At 53.5% G+C, this 18,766-nt stretch overlaps 1 protein-coding gene and 1 pseudogene across 2 annotated transcripts in view; both read right to left on the bottom strand.

Moving 5' to 3' along the window:
• Nucleotides 1–7,223: 7,223 nt before the first annotated feature.
• Nucleotides 7,224–9,110, bottom strand: LOC112612985 (annotated as a pseudogene). Its single transcript, XR_003116900.1, has one exon. The product of XR_003116900.1 is annotated as an uncharacterized LOC112612985 (transcript).
• SPSB1 (splA/ryanodine receptor domain and SOCS box containing 1) overlaps nt 7,224–18,766 on the bottom strand; it is a 77,831-nt gene continuing 66,288 nt past the window's right edge. The window contains exon 3 of the mRNA XM_025368021.1: nt 7,224–9,294. Within this exon, the coding sequence (XP_025223806.1) occupies nt 9,167–9,294 (128 nt within the window). The 3' untranslated portion in view covers nt 7,224–9,166. The remainder of the gene's footprint in view (nt 9,295–18,766) is intronic.

Here is an 18,766-nt window from a genome sequence, read left to right as displayed (position 1 = left end):
AATAGTTCTCTGTCTGAAGTTGGAGTCACTCGCAGCCCTCCTGTAAATCAAACCATGTGCATAGAGGAGCCCTGTGCCGATCCGAGGCACCCTGGCTTGGCTGGGCCCCCGCCGAGCCCCCAGTCTCCCTGGCTCTTTAAATAGCCTGGGGCTCGCATTCCATTTCCTTGTACGATGAATTCAGAGCAGGCCTGGCTGCAGAAGCTGCAGGGATGCAAGCTTCATCTGTCTATCTCAGTGAAAGACCGGGGGAGGCGATGCTTGGCACTTGGGGCATGATGTCTTGAGCTTAGCCCCTATTTCCAGTGACTCCTGGGCAATGCCCACTCTTCGCAGGGCCCAAAACCCACTCATTAGAGCCTGTCAAGGAGAGATCAAGAGAAGAGTCCAAGTCCTCTGTCGAACAAGTTTCTGGTCCGAGCCTGGTCCTGTGGCTTCTAAGCAAGCCCTTGGTACTCATCTCTTAGAACATCAACCAATTAATTCTAGAGCAAATCTGGTCTCAGGAGACTGGCTGCAAGAGGCCAGGGCAGGAGGCAGATGGCATGTCACGAATAAGGATGGGAGTCATTGCCTGTTGGGCAGCACCCACCATCGGCCTGGTGCTGGGCTCTTTTCTACCTGCATGGTTTCATCGGTCTTCATGGCCACTCTAGGAGTGGGTACCATTATGCACTCTGCTCTGAAGGTGTGTGTGGAGGGATGCATGGTGGCTCCCCACGTCAGTGGCGTGAGGTTAAGAAGAATTTACTGGGGCCGGGCGCGGTGGCTCACGCCTGTAATCCCAGCACTTTGGGAGGCCGAGGTGGGTAGATCATGAGGTCAGGAGATCGAGACCATCCTGGCTAACACGGTGAAACCCCGTCTCTACTAAAAAATACAAAAAATTAGCCAGGCATGGTGGCAGTGCCTGTAGTCCCAGCTACTCGGGAGGCTGAGGCAGGAGAATGGCGTGAACCTGGGAGGCGGAGCTTGCAGTGAGCCGAGATAGTACCGCTGCAGTCCAGCCTGGGCGAAAAAGTGAGACTCTGTCTCAAAAAAAAAAAAAAAAAAGAATTTACCAAGACAATTGTAGGTAAAGAAAGGCAAATTTATTAGATAAAATATGGCAATATGTTGCAAGGTTGCAATGGGCAGATCAGCAAGAGAGGAGCTGATTGCAATGAGACAAATGAGACAAAGGCTTGCTGGGATTTTACAGGATGGTGCTTGTGCCATGTGCTGAAGACGGCTTTGTGTAGTACTTAAATGCCAAGGTTGCAGTGAGCTAACCTGTATTTTCCTATCAGTTGAGGGTCTGGTGATAGCTGGGCACAGGAAGATTGAGAGTTATTTGCGCAGGAGGGCGCTGTGTCCTGGACCATGAAGAAAGACAGATTTACAGCTTATCTGCTTTCTCATTTTGCTTCCCCTTGGTCCCGCCAGCCTGACTCCTTTTCCCTAATTAGGACCCCACAGGTATGTCTTGTCCTAATCCTGAAAACTGTGAAGGTGACCTTATTTGGAGAAAGGGTTTTAGCAGATGTCATTGATTTAAGGATCTTGAGATGAGATCATCCCAGATTATCTGGGTGGGCCCTAAATCCAGTGACAAGTGTTCTTACAAGACAGACAGAGGCACAGAGGGGAGGAGGCCATGAGAAGATAGAGGCAGAGATTGGAGCCATGCAGCCACAAGCCACAGGCCATACAGTCTAAAGCCACCAGAAACTGGAAGAGACCAGGACGGATCTTCTTTTTTCTTTTTTAATCACGTTTATTATTATTATTTTGAGACACAATCTCACTCTGTTGCCCAGGCTGAGGTGCACTGGCACAATCTCAGCTCACTGAAACCTCTGCCTCCCAGGTTCAAGTGATTCTTGTGCCTCAGCCTCCCGAGTGGCTGGGATTACACCAGTGTGTGTGCGCACACCACCACACCCAGCTAATTTTTTGTATTTTTAGTTAAGTTTTTGTATTTTTAATAGAGACGAGGTTTTGCCATGTTGGCCAGGCTGGTCTCGAGCTCCCGGCCTCAAGTGGTCCACCCAGCTCGGCCTCCCAAAGTGCTGGGATTACAGATGTGAGCCACTGCGCCCGGCCATAGGCCGGATCTTCTGCTAGAACTTTTGGAGGGAGTGCAGCCCTGCCCACACCTTGATTTTGGACTTCTGGCCTCCATAGTGGGGAGAGAATAAATGTGCATTGTTTTAAGTCACCCAGTGTGTGGTACTTGATTATAGCAGCCCCAGGAAATGAATAGAGTTTGGAAACTAGGGATCAGAGGAGCCGCACGAGGCCACAGAGCTCTTAACCACCCAACTCTGCTAGCCCTGGTGACCAGACTGGTTTTTAGAAAACCGGATCTGATAAACTGAGGCCCCTGGGCCCAGGCAATTTCCCTGCAAGGCGCACTCTAGGAAAGGGTCATTCATGGACTAGGCGACTTCAGTGAGTTTAGGAGCATACACAAGGGTCTCTGGGTGCCCTGGGGATGGAGGAGTAATTATGCTAGCTATTTTTATTGATTACTTCCTGTGACCAGTGACCAGCGTTCTAAGCACTTTACATACATGGCTCGCTTAATTCTCACAACCCTAAGAAGAGGAAACGTTCTCCTATTTGATGAAATAAGGAAAGGAAGACACAGGGAAGTCACGGGGGAGGGGCCGGGGAGCAGCTCCTTAAAAAGCCAATTGGAAATGAAAGACGCCAGACCCAGAGGGTCACCTATTGTTTGATACCATTGATAAGAAATGTCCAGAATAGGCAAATCGAGACAGAAAGTAGATTAGTGGTTGCCAGGCGCTGGGGGAGCGGAATGGGGAGTGGCTGCCTAATGGGTGTGAGGTACCCATTGGGGGTGATGATAATGTTTTGAACTAGATAGAGGTGACAGTTGCGCAACATTGCGAATGTACTACATGCCACACTGATGTGCGCACTTCAAAACAGTGAATTTGATATTATGTGAATTTCACCTTAATTACAAATCAAAGGGTGAGATAGGAATACCCTGGGCTCAGGCCCTGAAGTGCCCAGCCCTAAGCATATGGGTCTCAGTGGCCCTGCTGGGAGGAAAGCACTGTTCCCATTTCACAGATGGAGACGCCAAGGCTCCAGGCTTTAAAGTCAGCATCCTGGACAGGAAGGAGGAAGCCGGGCGTCAGTCCTGAAGCCAGGCCCCTTCTCCCCAGTCACTCAGTCTCCACACATGGCCAGCCTGGAAGGTGGGGTTCCTTTTCCACTGGAGTTGATTCCACCTGTAGGCATCAGAAACCCTGGCGGCCCCACTTTGCTTAACAGAAATCATTGGCAAAGCTGAACATCTTTCGAAAGGTAGGGCCCAGGATTAAAATGTTTGCTTCTTAGGCTGTAAAGGGAGAGGAAGACATACTCCGAGAGGCACATACTTGGGTTGACGAGGCCCTTGTCCCTACACGCTGTGCTGAGGTTGTGGGAAATACCCCTGAGCAGTTCCCGTGGGGATGGCCCTGCTGGAAGGGTCTTGTGTGGGCCGTGGCTTGTAGACCCGAATGTTGTCTCCAAGCTCCTGGTTCAGCTTTCCAGAGTCTAATTTCCTTGGGGAAACTGAGGCTAAAGGCTAGAGCTCAAGGTTTCCCTACCTGGACTCCAGTATTTCTCCCTTGGATCTACTTTGTTCATTCCTAAGACGAGCACTTTTGTGCCTGGGTGAGAAGTTTTTGTGCCTGGCATTGATGCATTGATCTGTAGCTCTCAGAGTGCCTGTGCTCTGAGACACAGAGCAGAGAGAGCTGGGAGGGCCACTCAAACAGAATCTTCTTCTTTTTTTTTTTGAGATGGAGTCTCGCTCTGTCGCCCAGGCTGGAGTGCAGTGGCCGGATCTCAGCTCACTGCAAACTCCGCCTCCCGGGTTTACGCCATTCTCCTGCCTCAGCCTCCCAAGTAGCTGGGACTACAGGCGCCCGCCACCTCGCCCGGCTAGTTTTTTGGTATTTTTTAGTAGAGATGGGGTTTCACCGTGTTAGCCAGGATGGTTTCGATCTCCTGACCTCGTGATCTGCCCATGTCGGCCTCCCAAAGTGCTGGGATTACAGGCTTGAGCCACCGCGCCCGTCCCAGAATCTTCTATACCCGTGGTCTCCAAGCTTCTGTGAGTCTCAGCCCCTGGCAGGACTCTGAAGGACCGTGAGGATACAGCAGAGAGGTCTGCATAGGTGCAGCTCTGCATGCAACTCTGCATGGATGCAACGCTGCACGTAACGCTGGGACCCCAGAAACCTTCAGAGCAATGTTAACTGATTCATCTATGGGTGTTCAAAGATGCCTATTCTCAGGCCCATCCTACTGCATATCAAGCTTACCAGGATTTTGCTTCCCCCCCACCCCCCCGCCCAGGTTCCCCCGGGTGATTCAGATGCAGGGAGCATCTGTGAACTTCAGGGTGAAATCCCCAATTAGGTCCTGGTACTCACATGCATTTGTAAGACACATCCTTGGGGACAGCTCTAAGGTTCACCTCCAAACACCACCAGGAAAGGGAGCTGGAGGAGACCTTTGCCTCTCCTGCCTATAAAGCAGACCCAGTAGAGGCTGCGATTGGGGTGGGGTGGGAAGACAACACTGCACGAGGTCAGTGCCACCTCTGTCTAGCTAGCTGCCTCAGCCTGAGCTTTCCCACGGAGCATATTCCTCTACCCAGGAAAATCATTATCAGCCCGGCAGCAACAACAGCAGCTGTTCTCTGGCCCAGGAAGAAAGGTTCCAGAGAAGAGTTCGTTTTCTCTTTTCTTACCAGAAAAAAAAAAAAATCAGAACCCAGGAGAGAACACCACGGTCTGAGTGCACCAGGGAGATGGTCAGCCCGAGTCCTGCCTGCCAGCAGCTGAATCCTGAGAAACCCGAGGAGAGCCATGAGCGGCTTCCTCTGCGTTTGCTGGGCCAGGACATCATTTGTTGACTCTAGAGCCCAGTCCCTAGCTCACGATTTCCTCCCTGGTTGCCATGGCCCCGTACAGAAAACACAGCAAACTCCTGGCCCTGGGCAGCTCATTTATTTCAAATATTCCTTGCAGCTGGAATCCAACCATGTTTGGGTGTCTGGACTGGAGCATGAACTAATTGCTCTGTCTTCGGCCCCCTCCCCAGCTCCCCCGGCATAGTTTATGGTTCAGTAAATTCCACATTCCTCATCTCGTTGAGGAGTGGAGAAGGCGGGAGGGAAGCTGCGTGCTGAAGGGTGGGGACGGGAGGACTCTTCCCATCTATGGCCAAGCCCTGAGAGTCTGCTACCTGCTTGAAGGCAGGGGATTAATTACAACCACATGGGCCAAGTCTGCACAGATGGTTTTATTAATCCCACTCCCTTCGGCACAAAACGCTGCTCCCCGAGAAGTCTCCTGGCAGCACGAGGGCCCTGATTTTCCCTGTGCCTCCCCCGCCCCCAGTGCCTGACCCCAACCCCACTCCTCCCCTGCCGCCCCCTTCAAAGGAAGCGGAGTTCCAACTGCAACCCAGACATGAACTCCAACCTGAAAATCATTTTAGACCACCCTTTCCTCCAACCGCATCTGGGAAACGCATCTAGGGGTCCCTCTTCCCAATACCTACCTTGACCTTTGGAGACTTTACCTGGGAAGAAAGATCATTATCAGGAAGTTGGTTTAGGAATGTCTGGTCCATTCTTTTTTTGGAGGGGACAGAGTCTCACTGTGTCGCTCAGGCTGGAGTGCAGTGGTGTGATCTCGGCTCACTGGAGCCTCCGCCTCCCGGGTTCATGCCATTTTCCTGCCTTAGCCTCCTGAGCAGCTGGGACTACAGGCACGCGCCACCATGCCTAGCTAATTTTTGTATTTTTAGTAGAGACGGGGTTTCACCATGTTGGCCAGGATGGTCTCCATCTCTTGACCTCATGATCCGCCCGCCTTGGCCTCCCAAAAGTGCTGGGATTACAGGCATGAGCCACCATGCCCAAACATCTGGTCCATTCTTAAAGACAAAGTCGCAACCCAGAAACTGCCATTTTCCAGAAATGCAGGAGCTTTTAAAGCATTCGTTTGCACACTTGCTAAGACACCAGGTCCTGTTCAGAGAGCCTCATCTTACCCTTGCTATCTTCCTGTGAGACAGGTACTACACTATAGTGCTACAACACTACAGTGACTGCTGTTTTCCAGAGGCTCATCCAAGGCCACAAAGCCAGTTATTTGAATCCAGGTCTGACTCAGGAGCTCATACGCTCCTCATTGGGCCAACCCACCGACACCATGGAATAATTTCCCTCTACCCAGCAACTTTGCAAAACAGCTGACACTGTCACAAATAGTGGTGTCCAAACTCTCTTAGGCACGGTCACCTAGGGAGTTCAGGAAATGCATATTCCTGGGCCTGGCCCTAGAAGTGTTGACTTGGTACATCTCAGGTGGGACCCTGGAATCTGCATTTTCTCAATCCCCTCCCAGATGCTGCTGATGTGTGTGGTCTGAAGACAGCTGGTCAGGAGGCTCTTAGAGAAAGGAACATGGGTCTTTGGGCCCAGGAATCTTAGGCCCTCAGGTCAGGCACTTTTCACGGCACTATCAGGACCCAGCACGCCTTGAGAATGAAGTGTCCCCACCGCAAGCTGAATGCGCTCTTGCTAATTCTTTGGAAACTAGCCGTGACATGGGATCACATCTTAGTAAATTTCTTGACTGTCATTTTATCACCCATTGATCCCCTAAATAAGCCAGAGTTTCCTGTCCTTTCTGTTGGGGGCTCTGCCCACGTGGCTAGCAAAACAAGTTCACTCTGCAACTGTTCAGCAAACCTCACCGTGCACTCGGCCTCAGGGGACACAAAGATGAATGAAGGACCTGCTCCTTCCCCTAGACCCTAGACTCTGAGGACGCCCACAATGGCTCACACTCTGCTCCTAAAAAGCCCACAGTCAACTCAAGTTCTACAGCCCCACAAACCAACCTGCTGTGCCCACGAAGGCACAGAATCACTTTCTGTTAGGCTCAGCAAGTTTCCGCAGCTTGGGCTGCCAGGCTGAGGAACTTCTGAAATGGGGATGAGGCTGTTCTGGGGTCCTCCCTCCAGGACTCTCCTCCTCCTTCTCTGGGGCTTCACCTGGCATCTCACCCTCTGCCAAGGGGTGGTAGGGAGTCGGCCCATCATCTGCTGAAAACTGTGGGCCGTGGAGCTGGCTGGACCCAGGAGGGGTCAGCCGTGTCTCTTCCCCTCCCCCGAGGCACAAACAAGGAACTCAAAAATGGTTTGATATTTTAACAAACGTTCCTTTATTAGGTTACTGACTATTATCAACCATCATAAAATAGAACGGGAGTTTCAAAACTGTACAAGCCACAAGGCTCTGGGCTGGTAGGAAAGAAGGGTGGGGTCGAGGGTCCCAGGGCGTCAGGGGGTGGGAGATGCAGAGAGAGCTAGAGGGTCACCCAGCATCCGTGGGGACGGCTGAGTCAAGGCCATAAGCTGGTATCTGTACAAGGGAAACATTCACCAGAATGTGACCCACCTGAAACAGGAGGGAGGAAAATCTTTGAAAGTCTTACAGATAAGGTCCCCTGCCCCGGAAAAAAACCCAAAAACCTCAAAATAATAAGGGGGTAATGTACATTTCTCACCCAGTCTTGGCACCAATTTTGTGCTTTAAAAAATATACTCCACTGGAAGATTTACTTAAAAAAAGGTACTCTACAGCAGCTGTTTAAAACATAATTCTTACAGACAAATACATATAATGTATGTATATATATTAAACATTTTAAACAAATAAAGTCATCTATTGTACCTGTGCAGAAATGAACCAAAGTTAGACTCTTAAGAGAGTTAACTTCAAGCTCAAAGAAATGGCAAAGGCGGTGGCAGGTGCTGGGGTATGCAACGTGGAGGGGTTGCCAGGGACAGAGCACCCCTCTCTTGCTGGCAGCCGAGCCACCCCTCTTGAGGCTCTGAGAGGGGTTGGGATGAACTGGGGCTGTTTCCCTGGGCCCGGAGCCCCAGCTGGGGTGCTGAGCAGAGACCCATGCTGGCTTCTGTGAGGCTTGACTCTGCCCCTAGCTTCTCAGGGAATGGAGACCCACTCGCCCTCCCTTCTTAGTTCCGGGGGTCCTCTGGCACACCCAGAGCTTCTGAGGATGTACTTGGGAAAACTCAGCTGGAAAAGCAAAAGCAAAATCAAACTCACACCAAAAGACCCACAGAAGACTAAAGAAATGCAACCATGTGCAAGGATGCCTGAGCCCAAGAGTTAACTGGCTACCTGGAGACCCAGGGGAATTGCTGCAGCCCCTCCAGATGGGCCCCCGAAGACACCCAGACTGCACGTGAGGCTCTTCCTCCCTGAAGGGCCCGCTAGGGAACTTGGAGCAGAGCCCTCTGGAAACTGCAGGGCAAGGGACCCAAAGACACACTTGTGCCTGGGCACGTGTGCACATGTGCCCAGGGAGGGCGGGCAAGGCATACACATCCCAGGGAGGGCACAGGTGGGAGGAAAGTAACAGAACAGCCAGAGAGAGGGGACTGAAACAAGGTTTCCTTTCTAGATGGAATAAATAAATGGCTTTTGTTATTGTTAAAAGAATAAATACAGGGTATGGGGCACCAACAGCCAGGAGGGATGCTGGGTGCTTATTTGCCTGCGGACGGTCCTTGGTTTCTGCTTTGGTGTCCATGGTGAGTTTCTGACGTCCTGAGCTTTATCTGTCACGGCATGGCCCTACTGGGCTGGGCACCCATGGCAGGGCACCAGCCCTTGTCTAAGCACCTCTTAGTACCCCTGGTATCTGCTCTCAGAGCTGTGGCACCACCTGCCACCCCCACCACCCTGGGACCCCAGGTGGCTGCAGCCTTCTCCCAGAGATGTGGGGAGCACCCATCCCACCCCGAGAGCAGATTGGAGCTCAACATAGGGCTTTCGTAGGAGTTTATTCTCTGTGTCTTTTCTCAAAGAGGGGTTGTATATGGACGGCATGCAGGGACGCTGCCTTCTGCTGATGTCGGGAAGGGGGAAAGAGGAGCCTGTGTTGGAATCGGTCCTTGTCCCATGGAGGCAGCCACGGAGGATGAGGGAAGACCAGGGACCTCTGTCCATGGCTGTGGATGCCGGTCCAAGGCGCAGGGTATGGCGGCCCCAGCGGCGGGTGGCTCAGTGAGGTGGCACCAGGTGGCTGTCATGCTGGCGGTCCGATGGCGAACATCACTGGTAGAGGAGGTAGGCCTTGAGGGAAGCCGGCAGCGGCAGCGTGTGGATCTCCCCCAGGCGCTCCTTCCCCAGGGCCAGGCGCACCGAGCGGCGGCACAAATCCATGAGCGGCAGTGGCTCGGCTAGGGAGACAGAGAAACTGCAGGTCAGCGCAGCTTGCGTGGGTGTTCAGCAAACAACGCTAACCATGGCAGCAATATTATCACCGATTAGTATTCATTCAAATCAGTAAAGAAACAATTAAAAATACAATGCTTTGATTTTCATTTTAAATTTAGCATGTGAATAGCTACCAACAGGAGCCCACCCTGGGCTGGGCACCTGGGCAAGCCCTCTGCTAACACTCATTTAATCCTCCCAGTGGTTTCTTATGAATGGCTTAATAGTCACAGACACCATTACCTTCATCCCCATTTTGCAGATGAGGAAACTGAGGGACAGAGTCTAAATGACTTGCCAGGGGTCGCCCTGCTGGCAGGAGATGGAGCTAGGTTTCGAACCCAGGCCATCCCTGCTCTTCCCCACTGGTGACTCTGCCTGTCCAGGCCAGCAGCTGCCGTTGGAGCCTGTGGGTCGGAGCACATGGGAGCCAGCTCCTCCCGGCACACAGCCCCAGCACTGGACCCCACACAGGCTTCAGGAAGGGAATCATTTTCTGTTACCAGCTGCTCTCAGATACCGTTCTCACCTCTATTTTAAAGCTGAAGACCAGCTGGGCATGGTAGCTCATGCCTGCAATCCCAGCACTTTGGGAGGCCGAGGTGCGTGGATCACTTGAGGCCAGGAGTTCGAGACCAGCCTGGCCAATATGGTGAAGCCCCGTCTCTACTGAAAATACAAAAATTAGCTGGGCGTGGTGGTACGCGCCTGTAACCCCAGCTACTCAGGAGGCTGAGACAGGAGAATCGCTTGAACCTGGAGGCGGAGGTTGCAGTGGGCTGAGATCGCACCACTGCACTCTAAACTGGGTGACAGAGCGAGACTCTGTCCAAAAAAAGAAAAAAGAACTGAGGACACACAGGCACAGAGAGGACACCCAGTGTGCCAAGGGTTAAGAGCTGGGATCTGAATCCAGGCAGCCTGGGCCCAGTGTCCATGCCCTTAGCCACTAACCGTGCTGCAAATGAAGACATGGCAAACCCTGTGTTGAATCACACGTGACAGGCCTGGCTGGCCCCATGGACTGAAGGCATCATTTCTGTGCCACACGGAGCCAGAGAAACCCCGGGTGTCTGTGTTTCTGTCTGACAGTGAGGCCGAGGGTCCAGGCCAAGCTCAGGCCTCAGAAACTGGAAATGCCAGCCCAGCTTCAGCTGATCCCCCAGAGCTGCCTCGGCCTTCTCCCCACAATTGCCCCAGGCACATGGGGCCCTCTCACAGCCAGGGGAACTTGGGCAGAGCTGCCTAAAGCCCCAGGGTTACAGAGAGCTTGCAGCTGCAGCCTCCTGGGCACCTCCATCCTGCGTTCCCAGAGCGCCCAGCCTTGCCTTCCTACAAAGGAGGCTGTGTTCATTCAGCTGCACCTCAGATGAGCCATCAGCTTCAGATCTCGGGAGTCTGAAACTCATGCCTTCCAAGGTTCCTGAGCTCGCAAGCCTGCGCGGCCCTGCTCACCGGCTTCGCCAGAGCAGACTCCTCTCTGCTCTCTTTCCTGAAACCAGGTACGAGTAAGCACACCTGGACCTTCACGGGACCGCCCATGCTGTTCTGCAGATGGAAAGCCCTGAAACCAATGGATCTGAGGCTTCATCCATGGTCTCCCCTTGACTTTGAGACTCCTTTGTGAGCAAAATAAAGTCAGCCCCCAAAACTAAAAGAACCCACAAAACTCCATCCTACCAGTAAAAAGTGGATTAAAGTTCTTCAGTATTCACCAATGTGTCTCAAAAATATGAAAATCAATTACTGAAGACCGAACACTATGGGTGGGGCATGGCAGAATGGAAAGAGGCTGCCTATGGGCACAGGCTTTCTTTCTGGGGTGATGAAAATGTTCTAAAATTGTTTCCCAGGTCTCACCACACGAGAGGCCACTGAACTGGATACTTTAATGGGTGAATTGTACGGTATGTGATTTATAGCTCAGTAAAGCTGTTACAAAATAAAAGAATGAAGCTTAGGCTTGATAATGCATTTACTAAACCCCAAGCTTTAAAAGAAGAGGGACCAGGTCAGGCACAGCGGCTCAGACCTGTAATCCCAGCACTTTGGGAGGCGAAGGATGGAAGACTGCTTGAGCCCAGGAGTTTGAGACCAGCCTGAACAACATAGGGAGACCTCATCGCTACAGAAAATAAAAATGAGCCAGGACTTGGGAGACTGAGGCGAGAGGATCAGTTGAGCCCAGAAGGTCAAGGCTACAGTAAGCTGTGATCGCGCCACTGTATTCCAGCCTGGGCAACAGAGACCTTTTCTCAAAAATGAAAAGAGGCCAGGTGTGGTTGCTCACGCCTGTAATCCCAGCACTTTGGGAGGCCAAGGTGAGCGGATTACCTGAGGTCAGGAGTTTGAGACCAGCCTGGCCAACATAGTGAAACCTCGTCTCTACCAAAATTAGTATATAAAAATGAGCAAGGCATGGTGGCCTGGGCCTGTAATCCCAGCTACTCGGGAGGCTGAGGCAGGAGAATTGCTTGAACCTGGGAGGTAGAGGTTGCAGTGACCCGAGATCATACCACTGCACTCCAGTCTGGGTGACAGAGCAAGACTCCGTCTCGGAAAAACCACCACCACCACCACCACCACCACCACCAACAAAAATCCAAACTGAAAAAATAAACAAACAAACAAAAGAAGAGGGACCACTGCTCTTCATCCTCCATGGACGGTCACAGCCACAGCTGCTGACAAGGAACTGAAACGTTCAGTGTTTTTAATGGAGAATTTTGAAAGGGGCCTTTCGTGGCCAGCTTAGGATGATTAAGAGGAGCTCTGCTTGGAGATGAAAGGAGGAACGAAATAACCTCAGGTCCTTTAAGGTCCAGGAGCCCACAGATCCCTTGTGGATGGGGCGGGACTGGGTTCCCCCACCCAGCGGTTCACAGGGTTGGGTTTCTCTCGGGTGAAGCACCAGCCTGGTGACTCCAGACCCTGACCTGGAGCAGATCCCTCCGTCTGCCTGGACTTGTTTCCTCATCTGTAAGACATGGAATCCAGACCAGATTCTCCCCAAAGCCCCATGCAGCCAAGATTCTGAAGGCCGGAAGTGCTTATCGCGGCCCTCGGCCTGGCCTGGCTTGGCGGTCGGGAGCGCGTCTTCCCATAGAGAAGTGGGGAATTTGGAGGTGTGTTCTCTTCCCTGCTTGGACGCACGCCTGCATCTGGCCTTCATCGGGGCCAAGGGGCCTGGGCTGCCCTGAGCCCCCTCCTGGGAGGATGTGGCTCACCCCCACTGGAAGGTGGAGGGGTTCTCCGTGGTGGCTGGAAGGCACCTGAGAAAGCTTCAAGAGTCACTGAATGTGGCCCAAGAGCTCTGCCAGGCTGCAGCAGTGAGGGCTGAAAGGGAGTTCTGTCGCTACCCTCTTGGTGTAATGGGTTTCGAATCAACCTATTTAAATGAATGAGCACCTAAGCTTCCCGGGGATGGGCATAGCAGCCAGAGGCCCCAGGCCACAGGACAGGTGCCCACCCCCTTGGTGTTTCTAGGACGGGCGCGGTGGCTCATGCCTGTAATCCCAGCACTTTGGGAGGCCGAGGTGGGCAATCACCTAAGGTCAGGAGTTTGAGACCAGCCTGGCCAACGTGGCAAAACCTCATCTCTACTAAAAATACAAAAATTAGCCGGGTATGGTGGTACAAGGCTGTAGTCCCAGCTACTTGGGAGTTTGAGGTAGGAGGATTGCCTGAACCTGGGAGGCGCAGGTTGCAGTGAGCTGAGATCGCGCCACTGCACTACAGCCTGGGCGACAGAATGAGACTCCATCTCCAAAAAAAGAAAAGAAAAAAAAGAGTTTCTAAACTGCAGAGGCCCCTGAGCCCCCAGCTCCATCCAGCACCTTGAGTGGCTGACACTGCAGCCCCAGCCCCAGTCATGGCTTGTGGGGTACCAGTCGTGTGCCTGGTGGGGACTGTGACCCCAACCTACAGATGGGGAAATGGGCTTGGAGAGGTGAGAGTTAGGGGTCCAAGGTCTGAGAGCCATGGACTCCAAAGGGATGAGGCCCTCCAGCTGGCGCAATCCATCCCCTGTGAATGCAGCTGTGTGGGGTGGAGGACTTGCCACAGCCTGGCCATCTCTGGATCCTACTGAATAAACCAGTTAGGGACAGGTCATGGGATCCACCAAGATGGGCTACGGAAGCGACAGTGAATGGCTGCAGTGATGCGTTATGAGCTGAAAATAGGACCAGAGTCACCCAGGCATCCTGTGAATGGGTCTATTCTCTGGGGCCTCAAGTACATAAACAGGTCACGCCTCCTTGATCTTGCAGGAGGAAATTGATGGCGCATAGGGCCCGGTCTGACTGCTTTCCAAAGGCTGGGCAGAGACCAAGAATGCACGGCCACAGAAACAGACGTGGGCTTCGTGCCGTGAAAAAATGCCCAGCCCCCATTCCAGCTGGTCACTACCAGGACCAGGGAGTTCTCCCCAACCTCCACACTCTTGACTGGGGGCTGCCAGCTTTGCACCCAGCTCCAGCCACAAACCCAGGTGCCTGCTGAAATCCACCGAGGGGGTGGGCACCTGTCCTGTGGCCTGGGGCCTCTGGCTGCTATGCCCATCCTCGGGAAGCTTAGGCGCTCATTCATTTAAATAGTTTCTTTGAATGAGAGAGTGCAATGCTGAAAGAGCAGCAAAGAAATCAGGAAGTCAATCAGGAGCTATTTCTGGGAGCAGAAGGCTGAGGAACTGGAAGAGACGGTGCACCAGCTTCCACATTTCTGTGAGAAACGGCTACCTGGTGGCCAACGTGAACATGCACAGCCCCAGAGCCCACGACTGTCTCGCCGTTCCCTGAGAGATTTCAACCCAATTCAAGCAGCAAGAGTGTGGCGCTGTGCCCAGTTCATGGGCTGAATGAATGAGCTGCGGAACGGTGAGGTCAAAGTAAAACGTTCCGTATCAGAGAATGCCCTGGCTTCTGCATTGTCCTCACTGAGGGCTGTCATGGCTCCTGGGGCTGGCCCTGCACGCAGCTTGTGGGGACCATGCTCCAGGACATGGATCCTAGAATGTCACGGGTGGGGTGGCCGTCATAGATTGTGTGTGTGTTTTCCTCTACACTAAGCAGTTCTTACAAAAGAGCGCAGCCAAACACAACATGGAGCCTTTGTCCTTGTCAACTGGGGAAGGACGCCTGAGATTCATCTAGGTGATCAGACACCCTCGGTCCCCTATCCCCCCTGACCTCTGACAGCCTGTGGTCCTCATATGACCAGACCTTCTGGAGGCCGTGGGGAATAGGGTCTGGAACGACCCCTCCCCAACATGGGAGGAAGGGAGGGAGGGAGGGAGGGAGGGAGGGAGGGAGGGAGGGCGGGCGCAGCCCTGGTGGCGGGGGTATCAGTCTCCTGAGGAGTAGCTCCCCACAGAGCCCAGCTGGAGTGGAGGGCAGGAAGGAGGCACCCGGGAGGAGGCGCTGATCTTGAGGAGACGAGCTGACCTTCCCTGAACCTTCAACCACGACAAACCACAGCAAACCCATGTGGGAGCCATTAAAGAAAATTCGAAAATGCGGAACTGCACGGAAGATGCCTCCTCAGTGGGAGTCTTCAAAGCAGTGCGGGTGGAGCCAGAGAACCCGCGAGGTCAGGGGCTCTCCCTGGACTGCTGCCAGCCTGCTGCTTGCAAACAGGCCTTTCCACATCTCCAGGGAGGGTGGCGGGCAGGCCTGGGGACAGGCCAGGCCCTGTGTCTCCCCACTTAGCAATGGCCATCTCCACTCCTGCCCCCCAGGAAACAGAAGGAGGATGACACAGCAGCCTCTCTGGCTGCATCCTCAGCACAACAAGGCCTTGTGCCTCAAGCCTTGAGGAGGAATCAGAGCATGGGGCCTGTGGCCCCAGCTGGCTGGGCAGTGGGGAGACCGCACGGGGAAACGTCAAGAACTCAGTGCCCCTGCTTCTGCCCGGCCATGGCCTCAGTGTGGAAGCAGGGACTCTGCTGTGGGGGGCGGGGTCTGCCTGGCATGCAGGAAAGAGGCCACAGGGGGCAGTGGGCTGGGAGATCCCCGGGCAGGCACACACGCAGGGTAACTGCCTGAGCGGCCCTGCAAACAGCTGCCCCTCGCTAACATCGAACCCAGGTGTGGCAGGGACACTGATGACTCTCCACATGTCCCAGGGAGTTGGAACTACCTCCACCTCCAAGACAGAGACAGCAAAGCCCCAGACCTCGCCCAGGGTGGCAGCTCTGAAGCCGCCTATATGCAGACAACTCCCCCACTGATCGCTTTCCAAGACTGGGCTCACAAGGCCCCCTGGATGTGTCGAAGAAGCGTCTCAAATGTAACATCTCCTCCTCCTTCGGGCCTTCCCATCTCGGGTCAGCAGCCCCCACCTTCCGACTGCTCAACCCAAACACCTCGAGTCACCTTGGTGCTTCCCTTTCTCGTCACATCAAGTCCATGGATGAGCCCATTCCAAAGAGTCCCGGAACTGGGCGGCCCTGCCCCACCTCCGCGGCACCCATCACCTCTTACCAGGACAAGCCTGGCTCCTCCCTGGCCTGGCCTCTCAGAGGCCACTCTTGCCCCTGCCGTCCATTTCTATAAAGCAGCCAGAATGATACTTTTTTTCTTTTTTTCCCCAGAGATGGGGTCTTGCTCTGTTGCCCAGGCTGGAGTGCAGTGGTGCAATCTTGGCTCACTGCAACCTCCACCTCCTAGGTTCAAGCAATTCTCCTGCCTCAGCCTCCCGAGTAGCTGGGATTACAGGCATCCACTACCACACCCGGCTAATTTTTGCATTTTTAGTAGAAACGGGGTTTCACCATGTTGGCAGGCTGCTCTCAAACTGCTGACCTCGTGATCCACCTGCCTCGGCCTCCCAAACTGCTGGGATTACAGGTGTGAACCACCAGGCCCAGCCGCAGAAAGACACTTCTAAAACACAAGATGCTGCCTCAATAAGCGCCTGGAGGTGTCAGGTTAAGCGGGTTGAGGCTGGCAGCGCTAACTCCTGCACCTCCCGCTATCGCCACGCTGCAGCGGAGCTGTGACAGTGCCCCACCCTCCAACGTTTTGCTCAGTGTCCCAAGAACGACCACATCTATCTTCCAATCTGGAGCCTCTAAAGTCAACTGACCACGTGGCCCAGGGCCCGTTCATGTCTGAGCAGGACTTGCTGGGCATCTGATTCTGGTGGAGAGGAAAAACATCCTCGTCATTGACTAATAGTGCCCTGCTGTGATGCTCTGAGTGGCCATCCAGATTCTAGTTCACAGATGCGGTTCCCAAATACTGATTCCCAATCTTGTATCCCCTGCTCACCCAACACCTTTAGGATTTTCCAAACAAGGAAACTTACGAACGCATCCAACCTTCCGTCTCACGCAGAGCTAACTAAGCAGGAAATCACCTATTCACAGGACACGCGTCTGCACCTCCAGGAGTGGGTGGGCGGAACTCTCTGTTCAAATAGGCTCCAGTGCCCTCCCGGCCACTCCGGGGGTCTGTGTACTGTATTGGAGCTGGGATATATAACCATGAAGCTGTGCAAACCCAGAGCTCATGACAGTATCGGGGGCATTTCCTGAAAGACACAGGGCTGGAAATCTTCATGGATCCCCCACGGTCTCAGTGGCCAGGCAACAAGAGCAGGCCTGGCAGTCTCCTCATCTGTCTGTCTGCAAAGAATGAACATTAACCTCCCTGGCTCCGTGACCACCCCTTGGCTGGGAGGAGGGAGGCAGGGCTGAGGGCCAGGGCTCCTCAAGATCCTAGGTCCTCGGCAGGGCTCCCAATCCACACCCATCCCAGCTTGAGGCAAATTGGCTGTGGATGTGGTGCCACTCATTTCTGACATCTGGGGAGACAAACACAGAACTCACTCTGCTGGCTCCCTCATTCAGTTCCAAGGTGACTACTTCCCCAGGGAGGTTACCTGCTGGCTGCAGACCCGGCCACCCACCTCTTCCAGGAGTCCCATGACCTAGGGGCACCAGGCTGCATGGACGAGGACCAAGCAGCCCTGGGAGCCTGCACCACAGACGTCGTGTGTGGCTGTCAACTCGCTGCCATCACAATCAAAGTCACAGCAGAGGACCAAGAAAAAGAGAGGTGGGGAGGCTTCCAAAGAGAAATATGTAAGCATTTGCACATGCTTGACCACCCCAACACTTTCCCCAGTATCTTTCAAAGGTTGAGGTGGGGGAGGAGGAACAGGAGGAGGACCTCCTTCTCCAGGAGAAACTGCAGGCTTGGAGACTTGAACACAGAGTCAGCATCTGTATTCCTGACCTCTGGTGGGGGGCCTCACCCCCCTCCGCCTCTTGCCTGGCCTGCAGGGTGGGGTTAGAACTCAGGGTGCTGAGCCAAAACTGCCCTTTAAGGACAGTCAGCCCATGGGCGGATGGAGTTTTCCAGCCCCCTTGCTTCCCGATGTGGGACTTGCAGGCGGTAGAAGGGACTCATGCAGGCAAGGAGCTCTGAGAGAGGGCCATGCATGGGGTGAGCTGTTCTGCAATGCCAGGCCCTCCTGCTACCACGGGCTCCCAGCTGGGCAGCCATGGAGCCTCCATTCCCACACCAGCACCGTGTTCCTGCACATGGGCTGCATTTACACAGTCTGAGAAAGTCCACTCCCCTTCCCAAAGGGACAGGTGGAGTTCGCTGTTGACTCAGCCTGTTTCTGATCTGCGTGCTCCTCCCCAAATTCGTGACTGAACAAGTCCCTCGGGACTGTATCTCAAAGGAGCCCACTCAGAAGCCTCCAGCAGGCTTCTGAGAGACTCTAAGCCTGTGTAATGAGTGAGAGAGGTCACTAGCGTTCATTTACCGGAGAGGCCCTAGTATACCCAAGGTTACCAACCCCAGCTTGATAATATGCTGGCAACTGGGCTAGAATTTGGTCAACTGAGGATCAAACCTGGAGGCAGGTCACCCAGAGAAACAAAGACCACCTACTCATTAATTCATCCATCTATCCATTTATCCATCAATTCATTAGTCTATCTGCTTTCCATCCACTCATCCATCCGTTCACTCATCCATCCGTCCATCCACCCACCCATCCACCTGTTCATTTATTTATCCATCCATCTATCCATCCACTCATTCATCCATCCATCCATCACTCATCCATCCATCTGTTCACTCATCCATCCACCCACTCATCTATCCATCCATCCACCCACTCATCCACCCATTCATTTATCCATCCATCCATCCAACCATCCATCCATCCATCCATCCATCCATCCATCCATCCACCCACCCACTCATCCACCCATTCATTTATCCATCCATCCATCCAACCATCCATCCATCCATCCATCCACCCACTCATCCATCCACCCACTCATCCATCCATCCATCCACCCACTCATCCACCCATTCATTTATCCATCCACCCATTCATTTATCCTTCCATCCATCCATCCAACCAAACATCCATCCATCCATCCATCCATCCACTCATCCATCCACCCACTCA

The sequence above is a fragment of the Theropithecus gelada genome, chromosome 1 (genome assembly GCF_003255815.1).
Source record: "Theropithecus gelada isolate Dixy chromosome 1, Tgel_1.0, whole genome shotgun sequence".
Classification (NCBI taxonomy): Eukaryota; Metazoa; Chordata; class Mammalia; order Primates; family Cercopithecidae; genus Theropithecus; species Theropithecus gelada.
The sequence above is the reverse complement of the archived record's forward strand: the minus strand, read 5'-3'. Positions and strand labels throughout refer to the sequence as shown.